The sequence below is a fragment of the Leuresthes tenuis genome, unplaced genomic scaffold (genome assembly GCF_036924035.1).
Source record: "Leuresthes tenuis unplaced genomic scaffold, fLeuTen1.0.hap1 SCAF_21, whole genome shotgun sequence".
NCBI classification, from domain to species: Eukaryota; Metazoa; Chordata; class Actinopteri; order Atheriniformes; family Atherinopsidae; genus Leuresthes; species Leuresthes tenuis.
In genome coordinates, this window is record NW_027325375.1 from 25750210 (window position 1) to 25773463 (window position 23254).

The window sequence follows — 23254 nt, forward strand, 5'->3', positions numbered from 1 at the left end:
AATTTCTGTCCATTACTCAAAGCTGCTGCTGCTGCTGCTGCTGCTGCCCGGCTTTCACTGTCACAGAGTGCGAGTGTACCTGAGATATTGTTTTTAAAAAACTCTTCACAGTTTCTTGTCTGGATCTAACGACCAGTTTATGATCATAGAGGACACATAACTTTGCTTTAGCGAGAGGTTTGAGACAGCACTTGATAGGTTCTTCCATATTTTAGTTTGGTTCCATTTTTCACTCCCTGAACTTTTCCACACCTTTTCAGTCTTTGGTGATGCATTTGTGGAGAGGAAAAGTGTGGAAGTGGGTGACGCTATCTTTTGTTTTGTGTTTTGTATTCCCCTCTGGGCTCTATAAGATAAGTAGATTATTTTCACACACTGACATAACATGGTGAACGACAAATGTAGAGCAATGCTTAGTGGATCTGGTGAGTTTCCAGATGCCCTTTGAATCTGCTGACAATTGTACTTGAAATTTCTTTAAAAGAAGAACCATTGCAAAGAAAAAATGCTTGTTGAATGAACATAGAAATACATGGAGCACATTTCCATACTATTATATGGCCTTCTTAAGGTATTTTTTTTAGGTAATTCTGCTGTGTCCACCTAATATGTATAGGTTAGGTCTAGTCTTGCTGTGTGAATAACAATGTTCTCTATGTTACTTTTGTCAGTCTTGTTAAATGGATGAAAACAGATTAAAGTGAAATAACAAGATCGATGTGAATAAACCCCATAAAACTCACACTTGTTCATTAAACAACTAATGTAACATTTGTTCAACTCACCATGACCCAGCATTAGTAAATTCATTTAATCACCCCTAATAGATTATGTTGACCCAACCCAAACATATTAATTTTATACAACTGCTTAATGTTGAAAGCATGAGAGAAAACCATATAATTGTGGGGATATTAGTTCCGTCTTTTTTTGACAGTGTTTATTCAACATGTTATTATTTTAAGTGATAGATTTACTTACAACCAACAAGAATTGATGCAAGCATTTAGTCAATGAAACACATGCCTTTGTTGATTGATTGATTGATCTATTTTAAATGTAGCTAATGGTAAATTCAGCCAAACTGACAAACCTTTGCAGCTTTTTTTCCATTACCACATCTAAATGATGTCATGATGTTATAGCACAGAACAGCTGCCTTTTTCACCGGAGGGTAAAGTTCCCGCTCACTGCTCTTCCATGACTTGGCTTTAACTTTGGGTTTCTGAAGTCACTTTGAGGCTCGAAAAGGTTTGACCAGATAGTTATTTTGTATACAACTACCCTTAGTGAGCACTAGGTTTTCTTTCAGCTTTAAGCACTTATGTAATGTCAAAACAATATGTTTGGGTTGGGTCAAGATTAAACGTATTAATCGTATTAGTCAAAACTTATATTGAGAGCTAAGACTCAAATCTGATTGGGTGATTTGAACTAATATAGGTTTTAATGGGTTTACATATCAGCCTTTATTTCAGTTTGGTATGTTTTCATTAATTCAATAAGACTTGTTCATACAACAAGATTTAATTTAGTTTCAGTGAAAAATGACCCAATCCATTTATATTAAGTGTACACAACAAAATTAGCTGATGTTGAGAGAAAGACATATAATTGTGGGGAGATTTGTTCCATTTAAATTTGTTAAGATGTTATCTCTTCACAGCGTGTAACAGTAGTAGCCTTGCTATTGCCTCTTGGCAGAGCTGTTCTTCAAGACAACAGGGAGGTGCAGTACAGTAGAGCAGAACATAATGAAGCTTGCGCAGCACAATGCAGCTCAGTAAACTCATACCAGCCACGGTTTCTGTTCATGTGTAATTGTCTTTATTCCTCATGGAGCCCTCTGCCATCATGGACACAGAAGCCCTTTATGCTTTTGTGTTAATCTGACAAAATCAGCTTCAGCAGAGCACATTTTGTTTCACAATTACACTCCAACATACCTCTGTTCACACCACCGTGACCAATTTAAAGACTCTGCATTCAAGGAATACATTTCCAGCACAAACAGCTTATTACCTACTGTATTACTAAAATATATGTCTTGCAGATGGGTGCGTACTCAATTAAAAAAAAACACTGTGGTGCCATTTGTGGTACACTGATAATGCACTCAAAATGTGTTGCATCCTTTAAAGGGTTAAACTTCATTTGCCTTTCATTATATTCTAACAGTCAACAAAGATGTGCTCTTGCCTGTGAACATGCAGGTGGCTTCGGTCACAAAGACAATGAGTTAAAAATTAATTTTTCTATTCAATTTACACAGAAGGACAGTAAAAGCATAAGATTGCTGGTACGATGCACACATACCGACAACAGCAGAAGGTAGATTTGTAAATGTGCTACACCAGTAAACATTTCAGTTAAATGCAAAAGATGTTTGCTATTGCATTTATAATTTCTTTTTTCCTGAGCTGCTGGATTTATTGACATTAATAAACTGCTTTACATACATTTTTTTCAAAGTTACCTGGCAGAAAGTCATATCCCAGCAGTTGAAATGAATAAGACACATCAACTAAATCTAAGGCCACGCAATAAATGGTCCAAATAAAGAGAATGAGCTTTCCTGGACTCTTCATTAGCAAAAAAATATAAATCATATTTAACATTATGTGAAAATGTGGAAAATGTTTTTCTTTTACAACTAAATAATTATTCCTGAGTACTGTATGTGCTGATGTTGCTGGGAGTTCATTGTGCAACATGCTGAATTGTGGCCTCTAACTTAATCTTTTCCATTGTTTGTTCTAAAAATGACATAATTGTCTATGTTTTTAATAATACAGGTCTTTTTTTATCTCACCTCTGTCCTCAGAATAACAACTACTGCTGCTTGCATGATGGACTTAAGGAGGTACCCCCTTGATGAGCAGAACTGCACCCTGGAAATTGAAAGCTGTAAGATTATTTCATCATTACAGCAAAGACAACCCTACTTACATCAACCCTTCAAAGTGTAGAGCATGATCACCATACAACTGTTCTCACTGGTTATTCATCTTTTACATCAGGAGTTGACATTGCCTTGAGTAATGGGCAAAAAAATAGCAGTGCTTGGAGAAGAGCTTTGATTATTATTCCCTCAGGGTGACAGATGCCACCCTTGGATCTCTCAGTTGTGGAAGCCAAATAATAGCATTAATATCCATCTTGCTGAGTTAGTTAAAAATATCTTGGGCCATTTTCACAATAATTTGGCTGCAGTGCTAGATCTGTCTAAATTCTTAAAGTCTAATAGTTTTGTAGTGTGCTTTAACAGAAATTACACTGTGTTCTACAGGCTGTGTTGGATCACAGTCTCTGGTATTCACGACTCTGAGATAATCGTGCTAGTTAACTACTTTTGACTGTACCATGAACATCACTCCCTCACTGCGGGACAGGGAATAAACTTTCAGATGTCTTGATGACAAGTCAACAAAATAATGAGAAGAAAATTAAAAAATATTGATCGATCTCATCTCTTTTTGTCCGCGACTTGCTGCTGTCAGTTTCAGAGCCTCCATTTGAGACATTCCAGTCAGTAGATGTGTATTTCTGTCAAGAAAATGTGAGCTGTGCCCATTTTTGTCTCTCAGACCACAGGAGCCTATACGTGTTAACATGTATACCACAGTGTTTTTATTCTTATTGATGTGGAGCTGAGCTGGAGCCGATAAAAACCCACCTCTACTGTAGGGCTATCTGAAATGGGCTGATTCCTGATGAAACAATTTTACACTGTGCTTAAGAGCCAGAAGTTAACATCCGAGCTGCAGCCTGCGCACTGAAATACAACATTTGCTGTCTAATATGGAAGTTCTTGTATGTTTGTTCACTGCTTCCACCGAAGCAAGCTCTCTGGATGCGTTTGTACAGGGCCACTGCTGGAAATGAATTAAATAAATTCCTATTCAAACTAGCAGAATTACAGTAACTAGATATTCTAAATTCATGTTATAGTGTGAAACATTGGCGTATGACTCTTAGTTGAACATTAGCTTAAACTTTGCTAGGTGAAAAATAACTTTTTAAGCAAGGAATCCCACTTTTATCTTCCTTCAAAATAATCTAATCATAGTATAATGTAAGCAACGGTTAATTCAGCTTCTTTCCATAAAGGAGGACGTATGGTTCAAGAATGCCTCAAGAAATCAAAGCAGCAGATACTTTCATTCTCTTTAGTTATCATTACCAGAAGAAAAATGTGCTTGTTGTTTAATTAGAAACTGTATTTGCTTGATCATTTTCATTGACTACACCATTAATCAAACTGACTTGCTCGATATATTAGATATTTTGTGGTTCTTGTTGTTCAAGGAAAAACAGCAGAGTGTTTACCCCCGGGCACTGAAGTAAACAAAGAAATATGGAAAGGCCACGAATTAAAAAGCTGCAAGAAAATCTGCTGTTTATGGTCATGGAATGCTATGCACTAGTGACTTGTGCACATTAACCATCAGTTTGATGGATTAGGCAGGCAGTTGTTTCAATTTCATGGACAATGTCACATTTCCTTACCCTATAACCTTAGAGAGAGATTTAATGGTAATGAATCCAGGTCCCTTAGTAAGATTAAAGCCATCCAGGTCTGGACATGGGGTAGTAGAATGTGAAATGTGGTAACACTTCCCGGACTGAGAAATAGCTCTGCAGTGAATGCATGCAAGCCTATAAACATAAATCTGCTCCTGTGGTCACTTTCAATTGCACTGCCGGTTGAGAATGTGTGGTCATGTCATAGCATGTGACACATGTTAATGAATATTCATGCTGATAGTAATACATGCAGTAATATAGCATCATGGGAGTCTGGAGAGTGGAGCATGTGATTGTGGGTTGACAGATTTAAGTCTTAATCAGAAATGGTTTTGGAAATTAACACTTTAATTTTTTTCTCACTCTGATGTTGTGTGGTCCTGATGGACTACTACTGTCGGGCAACAATGACATGTTTACTTGAATAAAAAATATATATAACGTGAATCAATACATAATTTGCTAAAAATGTGGAGATGGCGTTAAAGTTATAATAAAGGAATGAATTTTTTCAAGTTTGTAGTGAAAATGTATCAGACGCTGCGATTACCTCTGGAAAAGTTACCTAATTCGTCTTGACAAATCTAATGCAAGCACTCGAATGCATGCAAAAAATACGATTAAAAATAATAAAACAAAAAAACTAGTTAAGTTACAATTTTACAGGATTTTTCAGCACCAGAATAAGTCACATCACAGAAAAGATCGTTATTAACCACCCAGCCAAGCATAAATGATTACAATAACCAAGTAAATGAAATTAGATTTACCGATCATGAGAAAATAAGCAGTATTCTCTGCCTGCGACGTGTCCGCTCAGGACACTGACTGACAGAACTCAGATCAGCTCAAATGAACCACATAAACAGGTCAAAGAGGGCAGGGTTTCTCTTTCTATGTGAAATCACAAAATGCACACAGTAGATATCTGATATTTCAGTCACCTCTCTGCTTTGGATTAAGTTTCCAACATTGTTAAATTGTGCAACTTCTATTCCCTTGACTGGTATGACTTGCCAAGGATTCAGCTAAAATACTATTGGAAAAATTAGTGTGCCAGTGTGGAAGACACTCAAAACAGTGGCTGCACTGGTGTATCGATTTATCCATGTATCCAAGTCGTCTCTGGTAAAAGTCTGTAAATCAACCAGGTGAAACATGAAGTAGTGTTGGCGATGGTTCTCCACTCACTATCACTGTGGTGCTGAGCTTCCACTGACCAGTTACTCCATGATGGAATTCTGGTTGTTACTTTTTCACATGTATTTCCTCCCTCTTCTCCCCTTTGCTCTGATCTCAACACAGATGGATACACCACAGATGACATTGTATTTTTCTGGCAAGGAGACGACAACGCTGTGACAGGCGTTGACAAGTTAGAGTTACCTCAGTTCTCCATCGTGGACATCCGTTTGGTGTCCAGGGAGGTCAGGTTTACTACAGGTAAGATGGCTTTGGATCTAATTTGACTTTAAGTCTGCATATGCAACAATGATTTGACCGCAATCCAGAAACCCTTCTGAATCCATAAGAAAAGCTCTCATTGTAACTGTGGAGGATTGCCTTTTCACTCCAGTCAGTTATATGTCACCATTTCACACATTACTAAAATGGTAGCAGACCTGCAAAAAAATGATATATGCAACGCTTATTATAGTTACTTCACAATTCACAGATAAGTTTTATTGTTAGTGTTTCTTTTAGAATTCAATACCACCACATAATTGAAAATAAAGCATAGAAATGTACAGAAAATATATTTTTTGGTACTTTATAGTTCATGTACTCATAGAGGCATGCTGTTATTACTTACAGTTGTAGGCAATGAACCGAGGTTTCATTTGCTAAACATATTATACACTCAAATACTGTCATGCAATACCTGATTAAAGCAATAAATATTCCAAAAATCTTTACTTTTCTAGATGGAGGTATAGTACTTTGACATCACCTGAAATGACTGTTTCTTTCCTCATTTTTTTAGCGACTTGTATGTTGACATTGAGTTAAAATGTATTTTCTTTGGGAAGCTTGTAATTTGAGTCAGATGAGAGATGTCATGCTTTTGGTACAGCAGCTTCCAAAAAGATTCTCCAAAGCAGATGATCATTTCTAAATAAATGCAGATGTGGTTTAGGAAAAGATTTTTAGGCCGAGCAGTGTTCACCGTGTTTCGGTTAAATGTGATACAACGGTAAGAGATTCAAAGTTCTGCATGCATCAGAAAGAGTTTTGGAAAAAAAAACAATAACTCGTGCATACTCTGGTCCTATCTTAGAGGAAAACATGAAATTACAGATATTTATTTATTTTAAAGGTTCAAAGGTAAACAGCACATCTAAATCATTCAAGATAGATTTTATCTAATTCTTTTTTTGATAAAATCAGGTATCCAGCAAACTCCAGACATAAGATAAGACATGCTAGTTAGGAGCTTTCGAGCAATATTTTGCTATTTTAAGAATATATCATATCCGTGTTTCTGGTCTTAATGAAAGACCCTGAAACACTTTACAGGCTCTATGATTTTTATTTAATGTACAAGCATACACATTTTCTCATCTAACTTTCAGCAACAAAGTACAAAACGTTCAGCTTAATAGTGACAACGATGTGAAAGTGACTACAGATCTGCTACATTGGGGAAGATGTTTGTCGAAGTCCAACTATGACAGATGTGTTATCAATTGTTGTGTGATTGCATTACTAGTTTAATTGCATTTGACCCCACATGCCCCTAAGCAAATGGACAATTCTAAATTAAGGAAAATATTAAACATATGTATAATTCTCATGTATAGGTTTAAAGAAATTCAAGAACATTAGTTTGGCATTCACCTGGGTCATCAAAGGTGTTTATCTCAGACTCGATGAAGTATGTATGCTAAGCTATTGATTGAAAAGGTTTATAAGAACCTTGAAATGATGAGTTCATTTTTCATTGTGTTCCTATTTCCCAAAGTCAGGGGATGTTTAGATGAAATAGTTTAGGTTTATATAAACACTGAAAATAAAACTGTTGTTTTTTTCCAACAGCATATTTCCAGCCTTATAAACATCATCCTATATGTGGCACAAAGATTTAGCTTTGACATTTGTACTGTATTTTGCATCACCGGTGTATTGTCATGGTGGGTAGATCAAAGTGTAATCAAAAGACCAATTAATGTTCTGGCACAAACAGCTGCGATGTTTCCAGCAGAGTTTCCAATGGATGACTTACTGAGTAAACTTTTTTTCAGCGTATAGGCATGAGTAGCAATTATCCGCTTTTAAAATGCCCTTTTGGAATGTTTAGAGGACAGACAAAGTGCAAAAGAAAAGCAATGCAACTCACTGGGACAATTCTCAGAGGGATACTGGAGCTGCCTGCCGAGATAGGAGGTTGCAGAAAAATGTGCCGTGTTTGCGACTTTCTGCCATGTTTAATTGGAATCGAACTTGTCCCTGGAAAGGAATCCATCGCTTTGGGGAAATTAAGTGCTCCACCAGAACAAATGGAGAAATGACTACCCTGCACGTTGTCAAAGTGCAGAGTTTGAAAGTCTGAAGTTGTGCCCCTTCTTTCCTTTTTACACTGATATGTTTTTACCTGTGCACTTCACTTTTCCAAACTATCACTCCATCTTCTCTCTATACAGGTTCATATCCAAGGCTCTCGCTGAGTTTCAGGATTAAGAGGAACATTGGCTATTTCATCTTGCAGACATATATGCCCTCCATTTTGATCACCATCCTCTCCTGGGTCTCCTTCTGGATCAATTACGATGCCTCTGCAGCTCGGGTGGCCCTGGGTAAGACACAGCCATTGCTGCATTATTAAACTTCTAACTGGCCCATAAGAGTCTGCTCATTATCCCAGGAATGACAAACATGTAGCTGTGACACATTTACATGCAGAAAATAAACAACTACACAATCACAAACCTGCAGGTTACAAGCAACATTGGCTGTTTTCATTCAGGCGTATTTCTCCAACTGAATTTGTTTAGCTGCCATTTGTCTAGAGAAGAAAATAAGAGCAACAGTGTAAGAATGTAATTACAAATCATACAACCCAAATTAGAAAAATAAAATATAAAAAAAGAAAAAAACTGCAAGATTTCCAAATCTCACAAACCAATATTTTATCCACAATAGAACAAGGAAGACATATCTGATGGTTAAATTGACACATTTCACCAAATATACTAGCTCATCCTGAATTTGATGGCAGTAACACATCTTTTAAAAAGTTGGTAAGGGGGCAACAAAAGGCTGAAAAGTATTATAAAGAACATGTTGCAACTAATGTCATTTACTTAACTGGCAACAGCTCAGAATCGTAACTGAGCAGTTCAGCACTCGGTCTCTTCTACTATGAAGCCATGCTGTCATAATAGATGCAGCATGTGGTTTAGCACTGTCTTGCTAAAATATGCAAGCCCTCCTTTAAAAACACGATATCTGTATGGGCGCATATGTTGCTTGAACCCCTGTATAAATATTTCAGTATTAATGGGGCTTTTCCAGATGTGGCAGTTCCACAGGCACTAATGCACCCCCGTACCATCAGAGGTGCAGACTTTTGAGCTGAGTGCTTATAAACTGAGACAGTAGTTTCTTGAAGTGTTCCTGAGCCCATGTAGTGATTTCCATGACAGAATCAGGCTTATTTCCAATGCAGTGCTGTCTGAGGGCTCTAGGATCACAGGCATCCAATGTTGATTTTCTGCTATGTCCCCTGTGCATAGAGATGTCTCCAGGTTGTCTGTATCTTTTGAGAATATAATGTACTATAGACAAAGGAATATCTAAAGTCTTTGCAGTTTTACATTGAGGAACATTATTCTGGAAGGGTTTCAGTTTCTGCACATCTGTACTTCTGGGAGACTCTGCTTCTCTAAAGTGTTACTAACCTGTTGCCAATTAACATAGTTAGCTGCAACATGTTCCTCCGGCTATTTCTTTTTGGGTATCACTTGCTTTTCCATACTTTTTGTTGCCTCTGTTTGAGTGTTTTTTGCTTTTTTAGATGAGCTGCATCAGTCAGTTTCAAGATTGCATTCTGTAAATACTTACATTTCATACAGTGTCCCAATTTTTTTTGTAATTGGATTTGTATTATATAGAGTAAAGTAAAAAGCCCAAGGTCCATGGTGTGATCATCTTTTTCGCGTTCCATTTATTTTCTGAAGTATTGTGTCTGGACAATAACTCTAATCTGACAGATGCACTTATATTTCTGTCCCAGAGGAACCACATTAAAAGAGTGTTTAATGACCTTTAAGACTATCATACTTCTCAATAACATTACATTAAACATAGTCACATTCTCTTACCTAATAGTTCACTATTGCCTAAAACTGTTATTATATGTAACTGTATTTTACATGAGAAACTGAAGTAGCATACTGTGTAAGAAAAAAAAGATAGAAGAAAAATTTTTTTTTTTTTAATTTCCTTCGTCTTTGTAGTGAGATGCAAACAGTTTTGAAGGAACAGCTTTTTTTGGAGTGCATACTCTCAGTTTGGGACAGTGACACTGGAGTTCAAGAAGCTTTGGGTTCATAGCAGGTCTGTGTCACAGTGGGTCTTGGGTTATCCCAGACGATCTGAACCAAAGTCCTCTCAGCTGAGAGTGATCATTTAGGGTATTTCCCCTGACATTGGCCCACACAGTTCACTTCTCAATGACTTGGACCTGTTGGAGCTTCTTGTACTGTTTGTTGGCGAATGAGTGCCAAGCAAACCCTTTGTTTGTTTCACACATACGAGCTACCAGCTGCTGTCAATCATAATCGCTATTAGAATAGCTAAAGGCCAGAGCAGCTGCACATGTTTTTGTCCTGGTAATGGACTTTATTGTTGACTCTTTGTTGGCCATAAACCTTGTGCTCTAAATTCTTCTTAAGATGAGCTGTACAATCATTCTGCCCAAGAAAAAGAATAATTTAAAGATATTTTTAAAAATGCAACAATGCCATGGCATTCCTGTCCAATATCATTGTAATACACTTCCAACCATTCCAAGTAAGCTCTTTCTTTGATTTATTCTTTTTTTAAATAATTCATGGTAAATGTGAAATATGAGTAAGTAAATGTGAAAAGAAAATGAAATTCAGTGTCTGATGGAAAATTCTTCCTTTCTCTCTGTGCTACTGTACTCAGGTGTGACAACGGTGCTTACAATGACCACAATTAACACCCACCTTAGGGAGACTCTCCCAAAGATTCCGTATGTGAAAGCCATCGACGTCTACCTCATGGGCTGTTTTGTGTTTGTGTTCCTGGCCCTGCTTGAATATGCCTTTGTAAATTATGTGTTCTTTGGCCGGGGCCCTGCGCAACAGAAGAAAATCAATGAGAGGCTGAACAAAGTCAACAACGAGCGCACAAGATACGAAGAAAAACGCCTGAGGGAACAGGTTTGCATCTCCTTCTTCTGCCTCCCTTTAACTTAACGTCTCTGTGTCAGTCAGAGTTCAAGTAGAAAACAACTATGTTCTGCACATAAGATTCCTGTCCGTAGTCATTTTATTCAAAAACACATAAACACTAGTCCCCGAAGTAATCTTCGATAAGCACACTGATGCCAGAACAGCCCAATAGGCATTCACCCACCATCATCCATTGCTTCTCCCTCAAGCACTGACTGCTTTTTATCGAGCATAGCCTTTTTCATTGAGATACCTATTCATCTAATTCAACAGTGGTGTAAACATTCTCATTTCTTATTTAGATTGTTGTCAATGTTGATGCTGTAGGCTTTATTCACTCTCACTCTGCTACCTTGTATTTTAAGACATGTTTTAACAATAAATCAACCAAAACATGTAAGTGCAAGATAATGAATAAGTGGCAATTCAATATTTTTAGCAAAGACAGGTCAGACTGAATGAAGCCACCTCTGTTTTATGTATGAAGTACTAAATGCTATGCTGAATCAAAACTTATTCCTGTTAACTCCTTGTCTCATGCACTGTGTAATTTTGATAAAAATGTGCTTATCTGCCTGTATTTTAGAGTCGTTTTAATGTTCTTTTCATTTTTCTTTCACATTGCAAGGACTCCATTTCCGTGCCGTTTCAAACCAACACCTTCAGGTCATTTACACAGCGAAGAAATCTGTATCTCGAGGAACAAAGAAAAGTTGGGGTACATGTATTTAGCAATTATATCAGCTGAAGGCTAGCCCTCACTGTAAAGTCAGATGATTAATGCAATTCAAAATTACCTGTCACTTTTTTGCAAATTAAAATAATAGATGTATTTATAAAAAAGCTCATGTTAACTATTTCTTTTGCATGCAAGAAATTACATTCCATATCATTCTTGCATTTAGCTTAAGCTTGACAGCTTAAGGGATGGAAGGGGGTTAGAATATCAATTTTAAGTGGATTTGGGGCTGCTGTTTGGCATTTCAGCTTTTCCTGACTCTCCTTGTCTTTCCCTTTTCCTCATAGGTGGATGCTTATGGAAATATCCTCCTCACCACTCTGGACATGAACAATGAGGTGATGCCCTCTGACGTGGGGAGCAGCGTCAGTGACTCTCGGAATTCAGTCATGTCCTTTGACAGCTCCGGGGTCCAATTCAGGAAGCCCATGGCACCCCGAGATGGCTACAGCCACCACTCGCTGGACAGGAGTGCCATGCGGAGTCGGGCCAACTGTCGGCTAAGACGGCGCTCCTCCAAGCTCAAGTTGAAAATCCCAAACCTGTCAGATGTTAGCACCATTGACAAGTGGTCCCGGGTCATTTTTCCTATCACCTTTGGATTTTTCAACCTAATCTACTGGTTGTATTATGTGAATTGATGTGCATCCCACTAGGAATCATGGGCCATATTTTGAGAGCACATTAAATTGGCTTTGATACAGTTCCAAAATATGTATACACATATACAAGTTGAACATATGTATATGCATATTTCTATATATTTCTATATACACATGTGAAATCTGAAGGACCTTTCTGCTGTACAAAGTATTACCAGGATGACTTGAATGTTTAAGAATACTTGTGCGAGAAGAATTTCAAGGCTTTGATTTTCTTTTTTTCTCCTGAAACAAACAAACAAGCAAACATGAGATCCCACCAGGGGTTTTTGGAACTAAAGACTGCATGATATTTTTGCTAAAAAAAAACAAAACAAAAAAAGAAAAACAGAAAAGAACAAGAACAGAAGAGAAAGTGAAAGCTCCTGAGAGAGAAAAGATGTCCGAGTGCCATTGACTTTTTATTGATACTTATTGTTCTAAAAAAAAATTCCTCTTCTGCAGCTCATGAATTAGTGGTGGCTTGTCTGTTCAGGCATCAGCTGAGTGAGATCCTTGGCACCCCCCCTCCCTAGACCCCCCCCAGCCCTGCTGACCTCACCTATTAACACACCCACCCCACCCCATCCCCACAACCCACCCCCTGCCATTACTCATGGATAACATGCACGGAAACCTCCGGTTCTACTATGTACAGCAACCTTGTTTGGATTATGTGTTGTTCCTTGGGTTTTTTGAAGTGATATCGTTCTCTTTATCAGACATCAGCTCTGGCCTAATGGTCAGATTGGAAGGCTGTGTGGATGGGATGTTTGACCGCTGCATTCCTGACCAGAGTCAACGCAAACTTATATTCCTTTCTCTTCTCGTGTTATTTTTAGAAACACATCCTTGGGGAGGAGCCGGGGTGGGAGTGGGTGGGGGATCTTTTTCATTATGGTTAAAAACAAATACTGATTATTGTAGATATGATTTTGTCTTGAAAAATACTGTGATTTCAGAGAGTGTCAGAACATGTTCTAGAGCTAGGGCATTATAAGATAAAAGAGTCAAAGGTATGCATTGCTCATTTTGATTGAAAAAAAGAAGACATTTTCTGTACTCTTATCATTCAGTATTCTCATGGAAGTATACTTGTGCTGTTTCTTTCCTCCTAATGGTTGCTTCACATTCTCTTTAGGTGCAAAGTTCATTGACGTCATGTCCTGCTTTGTGTTTGCTAAACAGAAATGAGGGATTGCTTTTGTTATCTGTTTGAAATGATTCCACAGTGAAGATGTAAGAACATGTATATTCAAAAAGACCCGCCCACAGTTTGAACAGTTGTCACTCAGTATACAGTATTTCTTTGTTTGTTAAGCATTTCTTCTGTGTTGGCGTCGCAGTTTCTGAAGGCAAGATTATTTGATTTTGATAGTACCGGGCAGCCTGGGCAGAAAGTGTAGGGTGCAAAGGTTCAATATTTCTCACTCAAATGTAGCTGAAGGAACACAAAACTGTTCCGTGAGGATCAGAAAAGACAGCCTGATCAGCAGTGAAACAGTAATCCTTGGGGAGAAAAATGTCTGAGAAATAGCCATGAATTGAATGAAATGACGACCAATAGGAATATAATCCATATGTGTTATTGTTTGCTCTCAGATCCACACACACACACACACATATATATAAACACACACATTACAATTGCAGTCCTCTGGTTAGTTTACAAATGAAAACAAATTACTTTAGTACATTAAAATTGTATTTCTTTCAAAAAAATTTAATGATCAATTTGCATAGTCCTCACATATTTCAGGGCTTCAGATGACTGAGACAGATGGATAATGGATATTGTGAGAAAAATAGAAAATAACAAAAAATCCTTCTTTGTTTATATTGCTTGAACTATGGAGAATTTCAGCATCTTCCTCAGTGTCATCTCTACTGTAGGTACAAACAGTCAAAGAACAAAAACTCTCACAAGCAAATAACCATTCTGAGCTGCGTGGTCCCTGGCATTGGAAGGGAAGAATGATCTTCTACACAGTCACGAGGAAACAAGAAGATGATGGACAGACAGCAGAGTAGAGGAAGTATCAATTAATCATCAGAAAATCTACTCTCCACACGAGCATGTCTTTAAAAAGGAATACTGATCAGAAACCAGTGTGTCACCTTAAGTCATGAAGTTTGTACGGTATTGTAGTCTGGGCTGTCAGTTGAGTTCAGTGTGTCTTATTGTTTCAAATTCATGCGGTGGAGCCAAAGAAGAAGTAAGAAAAATCATTCCAAAATATCCAGTAATACATAAAGAGACTGTATATTAGATACTTTTAAGACTGTGAGTGCAAGGAGATGTTTTTACGTTTGTACCTGCAGCTGAGTTGTCTGAAGTCGCAGTCATCTGAGAGTCCAAACATGTTTGCAAAACCAAGCTTTCAGGCAGATTCTGATTTAGTTGGTGGGATGCATTCTCAGCACTGTGCTATAAAAAGTATTCAGAGTTGTCAACTGGAAAAGAGTTAAGAATTAAATGCAGTGAACTTGAAAACACACGACCATCTTTGACACGTAAAAAAATGAATAAACAAAAAAAAAAAAGGCCCTGTGCGAGTTGTCCAAGCACTATGCTGATTTAACAGTCCATTAACATCACCGGACACTTACCGGAGATCTTATAGCTAGGAAAAAAATTTATTCTATTTTATTATTTTATTAATTTCATCCTTCCTGTCTTTTAAAATCTAGCGCCTATTCCACCCTGCCATCAGTTGAGGCACAGAAGCTTTATACCTCTTCTTTCACATATGCAGTAGATCTCCCTGAACCCAGTGAACTGACTTCGATGTTGCCGTTCCCCTTTAATGCATTATTGACATCCCTGTGATACATATGCTGCAAATCTAACTTCTAACTGCAGAAGTTTTCTCATGTGATATGCTCTAATGACGTCATTAGTAGATGTGATTCTCTTTTTGACAGTTGGTTGTTGCGATCAGATGAAGAGTAGAATTTAATTGCGTTATCAGACTATTAATCATTTCATGATTGGTGAAATATTTATGATGTTAGATGTGGATAGTAGTCTCTGAGTGAGGGTTAGTTCAGATGTGCACACTTACATTTATGTTAAAGTATTTTATTCCAAGTAACATGAAGTTAGACAGCAATGAATGAAAATTCATGCAAATAATGCAATTTACTTTTTCTATTGTTTTGCATTATTTTAGTATGCCCGGCACACTAACAGCTTGTCAAACTGTTCAAATATAATATGATGGATCTTTATGAAGAGTTTAGTCAGACTCAGACTATAAGGCCAGAGGATATTTTTTGTTCCACTGCAAAGCAAGCACATTCTATTGTGTTAGACTAAAAAGAAGCCTAATCCGCCTACTGTGTGGTCTCATTGAGATGCACTTACAGTAAATGCTTTGTAATCTAAACTAACTCAAGTATAAAATTCTCCCTCAGGTTTACTTAATTCCAGAAATGAATACAAACATGCCTATTTAGATATCATTCTTTAGAGATGCATATCTTTAATGAACTCCAAACACACATGGAGGGAAAACATTAGCCGCCCTTGCATGCTCACAGTAACTATTTCCACCACTCATTTCAGACACAACATGTATTGCCTGCTTTCTGGACATGAAATCGGCACATTCACCCCAAAAGCTGTGAGGATCTTCTGTTTGAAGCTTTTTCTTTAGGATATTTGCTTATTAAAGAGCGAAAATACATTTCTTTTGACACATATGTTCAAAGAGTAGAAAAGGAGGGGAAAAAGTGTTTTGAACTGATTTCAATGTGAATTTTCTTGCCTCTAGTGTATATGTGTAATTACATGTGAATTGTACTGTAAATATGATATCTTTCACTTAATAGTTCTTAATGCATGAACAAAAACATGGCAGTTCGTAATACCAGCTAGCCTCACTGCTAATGGCATGGACAGCTTCTCTAGCATTGGCATACTTCTGCAAACGAAACCTAAAAAATGAAACACAAGAAATACACGGTGTGGACAAAATAATGGAGAAAACAAAGCAAAGTCCTCTCACAGTGATGGAGCTTCTGGTGCCTCTGAGCTTTTATTGGTTCACCTGTACACTCCAGATCAAGGCTAATGCTAATGCTGACAAAGATGCCTAGAAATTGCAGTATGCCTTGGTGCGCTGTCGGCGAATGAGAATGTGAATTTCTGTGGTTGAGCTTTCCCCTTTTATCTGTGTGATCTGACCCTAGGCTTTGCTGGAGATTTCAGCACAGCGCTGCATTTACCTCAGCCATCGACAAATCAGTCATCCACCAGTCCACTCAGAACATAAAGGGCATGATAGGCTAGCTGGCTTATAGAGGCTAGAGGAGCAGGGTTGCCTTAAGAGGGCGAGTGGGATGTTTTTTTCCTGTTCCTCAATAAGACAGTCACAAGTGCCCTTGAGCAAGGCACTTAGCCCATTGCCCAAGCACAGATGCTCTGTTGCAGAAGTCCTAAGTCTGTGCTGGATTGTAGCAAACATTTTTGGTTATGTGAGGATATGGTTAGCAAACTGCATCCTGCATAGGTAAAGAAAGAAATGTTCCACAAAAGTCACTTGATTCTGTTAAAGAAACTCAATAGTGGTGTGGGATTTAACTCTTTCTGTTAATTAAAGGGGGTCATGATGCTCTTTTTAATGCTTAGAAAGCACTATGTTAAATGCCATTTCACATTTCGTCATATATATACCCGCTGCTATCCAATATAGAATATTGTATATATTATGTCAATTTCTGTTGACACTAGTCTTCACATTTCATATGATCGACAAAAAAGATTGAACGTCAATCATACAAGAAGATCTCATCCACAAAAACAAGGCCGTACAGACTCCTCACTGCTGGAAGAACTTTTGTTGGTGTCTTTATTATTTTGTATGTACCTTGTAGGTTTTGTTTTGCATGACCTGAGTTTGAAAAGGTTTTATTTTCATATATTTTTACTCCACACCATCCGGTTCATCTCCACAGCCAGGAAAAGAAAGATCCAGTGTTTACATGCTCAAATTGCACTTGTTTTCCAGCCAGCTCTATAAATCTTGTGAAATAAACTGTTCGTAAAGCTGGAGGACACATGTAACAATGTACATCATGTGATTCATGGGAATCACAATTATGTACTTCTACAAAATGTATTTACTGTAAATCACGCAATTTGGGATAGATGTACCAAGTGCATGCTGTAGTTTTATCAGGTTCAGCATAAGCATTAACATCAAACGCCCTTCTACTACAAAGGATGTAAAGGATGCTCGTCAGTAGCATCTGAACGTATAAGCCATGTGATTGCACACTGAGTGGGTGTTCCCTGTACTCTCTCTTTGATAAGTTGCCTCTGGTTATAGCCTGTTGTCAATTACTGTGCGAGGGTAACTTGCAAGACGCTGTGCTGATTCCCAGTTACACATCAGTATACTGTACCTCCCTCTTTGTAAGACCCTACCAGAGAGACTATCTCATGTTTAACCAGTAGGAAAAAAAAGAAAAGAAAAAAAAAAGATTTTTCAACACTTTGAATTATTTGGCAATGAAAAGAAAGAAGCCCACACGATCAACAGCTCATTAATTTTTCAGTAAGAATTAGTAAATGATTTGATTCATTTCTGTGTTCATTTCTGAGTTATTGTATATGTTGCATTTGTTATTGATTGTTATTCTTACTCTTGTTGTTGTTTTATCATAGGAAGGAAATGTAAATCATCTGAATTACTGGCACTGGAAGAAAAATGCATTTGGTTTTTGTACTGTAATTGTTTTGTTCACATTGGGCGCTTCTTTGATTCAGTTGTTTAATAAGGTGTTTGATTTCATTTGGAGTATCAGTACTCATGAAATCAACATTTGTGTAGTATGAAGTTGTATTTTTTTTGTCAGTGCAATTTAATGTTATAGTGTCAATCAGCTTTTTTAGGTGTTTGAACAAAATGTGTTTTTTACAAATACAAAGTGTTCAAGTATGTGGTATAAAAAGGGTTATCATTCAAACAACCGACTTTTTACAAATAAAGGCTTATACAGTAAAGAAAGCTAATGTCTTTTCATTTGCCCTTTGTGGACTAATATACAGCCTTTTTTTATTTTCTCTTTTTATTCATTTAGTTTCATATATTAGTCCCCAAAAGGTAAATAGCATAAAATGTTGCAAAATAAAATGAAATCAGGTATTTATTTACCATTGCTATTCCAGGTTGTTGTCAGAGCTCTCACCCTTTAGTTGGTGTCTTGCTTTTGATATGGACGTTTGGACATGAAAACAGTCCGAAAACAAAATTAAAGAAGAGTCAAGACTGTCTTCTTTTAATTTGATTACAAAACATTGCGCGTTTATGAAAATATACCTCCTTTCATACCCAATTTCCTGAATAAAGACGCAAAGTGACTCCTGCTGAGAGTGTTATAATTGCCCCTTTTTCAATTCAGGAACCTGTTTTGTATGCTGTGGTGCAGGAAGGCCTGTTTGGGGCAGTTTGACTTCTACATCTTCAAAGCACTTGATAATTAATTGGTTAGGTCAGGCAGCTGAAACTCTTTGCTGGGAGTTTTTGTCCACTGGCAGAGGACATGATGCTATATATGGGTGCACATATGGACTTTTTTTTTTATCTGTCTGGGGCTCACTGTGCATGAACTATAGCAAATATTTAGAAGGTGAAAGTGGAGAGAATCTCCTCTAAATTGAACTGCGCCAGGATCAGAGAGAAATTGAATAATATTATCTATGTTAATTATGATCTGCTTACAGATTTCATCGATTAACAAGCTTGAAAGCTTTGAAGAGTCTATGGGTGCCACTTCATCCACACTTTTAAGGCAAGATCCTCATAAACATGCAGTGTGGACTAAATATTACAATCTCCAAATGAACTAACATGGCTTTTTATACACAGACAAATTACAATGTTGTTCATGCTCTCTAATGCTGTTTAAGGTAGGAAGCCCATCTTATAGGTTGAAGGTTTTCCGTGTGTTTGTATGGTCGCTAGTGCATGTTGGGATGAATTCCGGCACCCTTTGACTCTGTACAGGCTAAACCACTCAGAAAGTGAACAGTTGTTCTTTACAACTCTTTGGTTATGTGTGGACTTGTAATTGATGTGATCAGAAAACATACGGCTCTACTCATGAAGTCTTTTTCCAGTATCAACATTGATGGCTCTGAACAGTTCTCACATCCGCGCCCATCCCCAGACACTTGCAATTAAGTGTAGTCAGAAACAGAACATGACCCCCTCTGTGTAAGTGGTGCACATGCATACAAATTACGTGCACACAGCTTGGTGTGGATTAATGCCATAAAATGTTGTAGTAATGCAATGAGACTAAAGTCTACAGTTGTTCCCACAAGCTGATAGAGACAGTTCTTACAAAGAGCAGTGCTTCGGGCTAAAAGTTAACATTTTCACAGTGACAATGTTAACATGCAGATGTTTTGCAAGTATAATTTTTCCCATAATCACAATTTTAATTTAGAGTGTTATCCTCCTACCACCAGCTATTTAGCATTAAACACAATATCGAGCTGAGATTGAAAGACAGGGTTTTACCATGCGACAGATTTATAGGTATTGTGACCTATCCAACAAGTGTATGTAAGATTTTTCACAGCATACATGAACACTTGAGCTGGTATCGTTTAATCGGTTTTTGTGTGTTAAAATCAGAGCATTTGAAAAGACTGATTCACTACTGAGTTTGATGTCACTAAATATTGATAATCTTGTTCAGTATTGGATCTCATCTTCTTGCATCTGTCAAGGAATGATGAAATGTTAACCATACAGTCTGCCAACAGGCCTTCATACACAGAAGACATTATAGTGTCACGATATGAAGCTGTTCCAATGGGCTTTGGAATAAGGATACTCAGTCATTCAATTTTCACAATGCGATCCTATGAGTAATTAGGTCTGAAACTTATTTTTTGACATGAAAAGCAAAGTCTTGACTTGATGAGAGTTGTTTTCTTGTTGGTTACGTTGGGATGTTCCAGCGGGGTTTTGCATAAGCGTGCCAGGACCCCCTTCAGGAGTCATAATGCTACGGTTCCGATTTTCCCTTATATTTAAGGTCAGGCTTTTTAATATCACCCACAGTTCTTTATTTCTGCCTCACCTCATGCACTGTAATGTTGTCACATTGCGTGTTTGGCTCTCTACATAAATTATTGTTGCCTGCCTTCAGCCCTCTACCATCACTGCAGGCTCAGCCTCCGAACTTTCCTTTTTTATTCCGTGCTTATTCCTGACCAAATTCTCACTTTTGCAGGACTTTATTCAGAGAAAATCACAAATCAGGCAATGTTAAAAATGCTTTGAAATGTAGTTCACATATATATATCTTAAAAATTGCACTCCTACAACCCAATTTTACAGATTTTATTTTATTGTGTAGAAGTTGGGATGATGAAAAAAAAATATTTTAAAGATATGAAAAAATATATAATGATAAAATAGTTTACTAATAATTTTATCTATTTATTTAGTTGTTTATTCTATCCATATTTGTAAAGATAGCATTTTTTCATTGGAAAATACATGGTTACTATTGATGATCCTTTTGATTTTGAAATGAATGTCTGTAACACATTTCAGAGAAGTTGGGGATATCTCAAATCTTGCTAAGTTAATTGGAAACACATTAGCAATATGATGGGATAGAAGAAGATTCTGACAAAATCTAAGAATGTTTCTCAGAGTAAATTTCAACATGGTTTGTGGATTGCATAATCCTTAATGATATTAGAGACAAAGAATGACAGGAAACATCAGTGTGCGAGGGGGAAAGTGAAAAATTAAGACTGACCAGCCGTAAACTTCAGATCCTCAGGTAGCACTGCCTTAAAAATAGAGCAAACTGTAAATGGACTGCATTTATAAAGTATTTTTCACGTCTTGTTGGCCAGTTAAAATGCGTTTACACAACGAGTCATATTCACAGACTCATGCAGCACTTCTTGGTCCATGTATCTCACACAATGTTGAATGCATCACAGGCAATGTGGGGTTCAGTGTGGACATGTGGACTGAGGAAGTCAGTTGAACCACCAACCTGTTGGCAGACAACTGCTCTGCTCAGTTCATGTTACATATAAACCCTTCTGATAACTATTATCAGTGAACACAGGCTGCACTGTATCTACAATTGCAAGTTAAAACTTTTACCATGCAAAGAAAAACTATATGTTAATAATGTGCAGGAGCACTGCTGTCTTTTCTGGGTCTAGCTCAATTAAGATGTACTACGACAAAGTTGAGAACTGTCTTGTGGTCAGGTAATTTAATCTTTTATATATCTTTTAAATCTTTTTGGGCACCATGAATGCCACTTTCTTTGTGTTGAAACAAAAAAAAACCATGCAGTCAGTTATCAGGACATAATTCAAAAGCCTGCATCTGTGAGGGTATAGGGTTGCTCAGCAGGAGGCCTCTGACCTGTTCAGCAGCTGATATTCTAAATCAAGTAAGAATGAGTAAACAATTACCTTTCAAACTACAATCATTTTAGGAATGAAAAATATGATCATAAGATTACTGAAGTCTAATAATCTTTTTTTCTTCCACCTGTGGAAATCATGCCCTTTAAATTTATTCTATATCTCATTGTTAAAGTCACCTCAAATATTAGATTTTTAGTTCAGACTTGAATAAACAATCCAACAACAGTATCTATCTAAGTTTTGTAGTTTGGTATTTTAACAAGCTTTCAGCTCACAAGTCAAACAGCAGCTTTAAGCCTAACTTGAAAGATGCAAAACAGGCTCCTACCAGCCATTAAAATAATAGCTGAAGTCTATCTCATGCTTGTTTTCCCCTTTCCCCTTTTTTTCTTCTGTACTTGTTCTTTTTTTTAGATGTAGCTGTTTTACTCTAAATAATGCAAAGGGACACAAAAAGGCTTGCAACAGCACTGTAAAAAGGAGAGAGAATCTTTTTCAACATTTTTACTGTATACAGTTCATACTCAAACCAGTGGATTTCACACATAATATTTAGTCAGAAAATGTAGCCTGTAATATAATATTCCATGTTTTTTGTTTAGTACCACTGTAGTTGAGGCATTGATAAATCAGACAATAGATATGTTAAATATCTAAATGACATGTTAAGAAAGCAGCAGCATATATACATATTTAGTATATTTACTATATATATAGTTAACTGAGTCAGTTAAATATTAGCACATATGATTTACCATGTTAGCAAAGCATGAAAAGAAGTGACCTCCAACTATCACATTCTCACAATTGATCGGACTATTTCAGTGACAGTTAATTTCTCCCAACTGGTTTGTCAGAGTTGTTGATGTGCGTGTGTGTTGTATTTCATAGTTCTTGCACTCCTCTTCTTGCCACGACCTGTGTAATGATCCTCTGCTGACTTGTCCTCCCTCAATACGAAACAGGTTTGTCTTTCCTAATTGATTTATTCTAATTTACTCTCAGTCATCTCTGCAGCTACTTCAGCTGCTGATTACACTACTAAATGAGTTCACCTTGAGAGGAATATAATGTCCAACATGCAGTGGTGTAGAGAGATCACCTCTATTAAATCTCGATTAATATGTAACCTGTTCCAGCTCCAGGAAAAACAACAAAAAAGTGATTGTTGTTTGGTTTGGATAAACTATGAGATGAACAGTCTCTGTAGGTCAGATGTATCAGAATTTGCCTTTATATTAACTGTTCTTTCAATGCATAGGCTCCACCTGCATTGAGGAGCATAGCTCTGCTGAGAGGACAGTATTAGATCGGGTAAAGCAGCTCAGCAAAATATGCCTTCAATTTTCTCGTTCTATTGTCAGCACTCCATATAAAAACATGAAATATTGAAAGGGTGCATTAACATGGGTCAGGAAATGATGGCTGCTCCGGTGTGTACGTGTGGGGACGGGGGGTTAAGAAAGTGGTCAAAAAGCAGTGAATGCTTCAGCCTCATGGTGTG

The 23254-nt window shown here is 37.2% G+C and overlaps 1 protein-coding gene across 1 annotated transcript in view; it reads left to right on the top strand.

Annotated features, from left to right (window-relative positions):
* Positions 1 to 12696, top strand: part of gabrb4 (gamma-aminobutyric acid type A receptor subunit beta4) — a 52836-nt gene extending 40140 nt beyond the window's left edge. Inside the window, exons 5-10 of the mRNA XM_072375363.1 lie at positions 2825 to 2907; positions 5833 to 5970; positions 8169 to 8321; positions 10678 to 10934; positions 11575 to 11664; positions 11973 to 12696. Of these exons, the coding sequence (XP_072231464.1) occupies positions 2825 to 2907; positions 5833 to 5970; positions 8169 to 8321; positions 10678 to 10934; positions 11575 to 11664; positions 11973 to 12326 (1075 nt within the window). The 3' untranslated portion in view covers positions 12327 to 12696. The remainder of the gene's footprint in view (positions 1 to 2824; positions 2908 to 5832; positions 5971 to 8168; positions 8322 to 10677; positions 10935 to 11574; positions 11665 to 11972) is intronic.
* The last annotated feature ends 10558 nt before the right edge of the window (positions 12697 to 23254 follow it).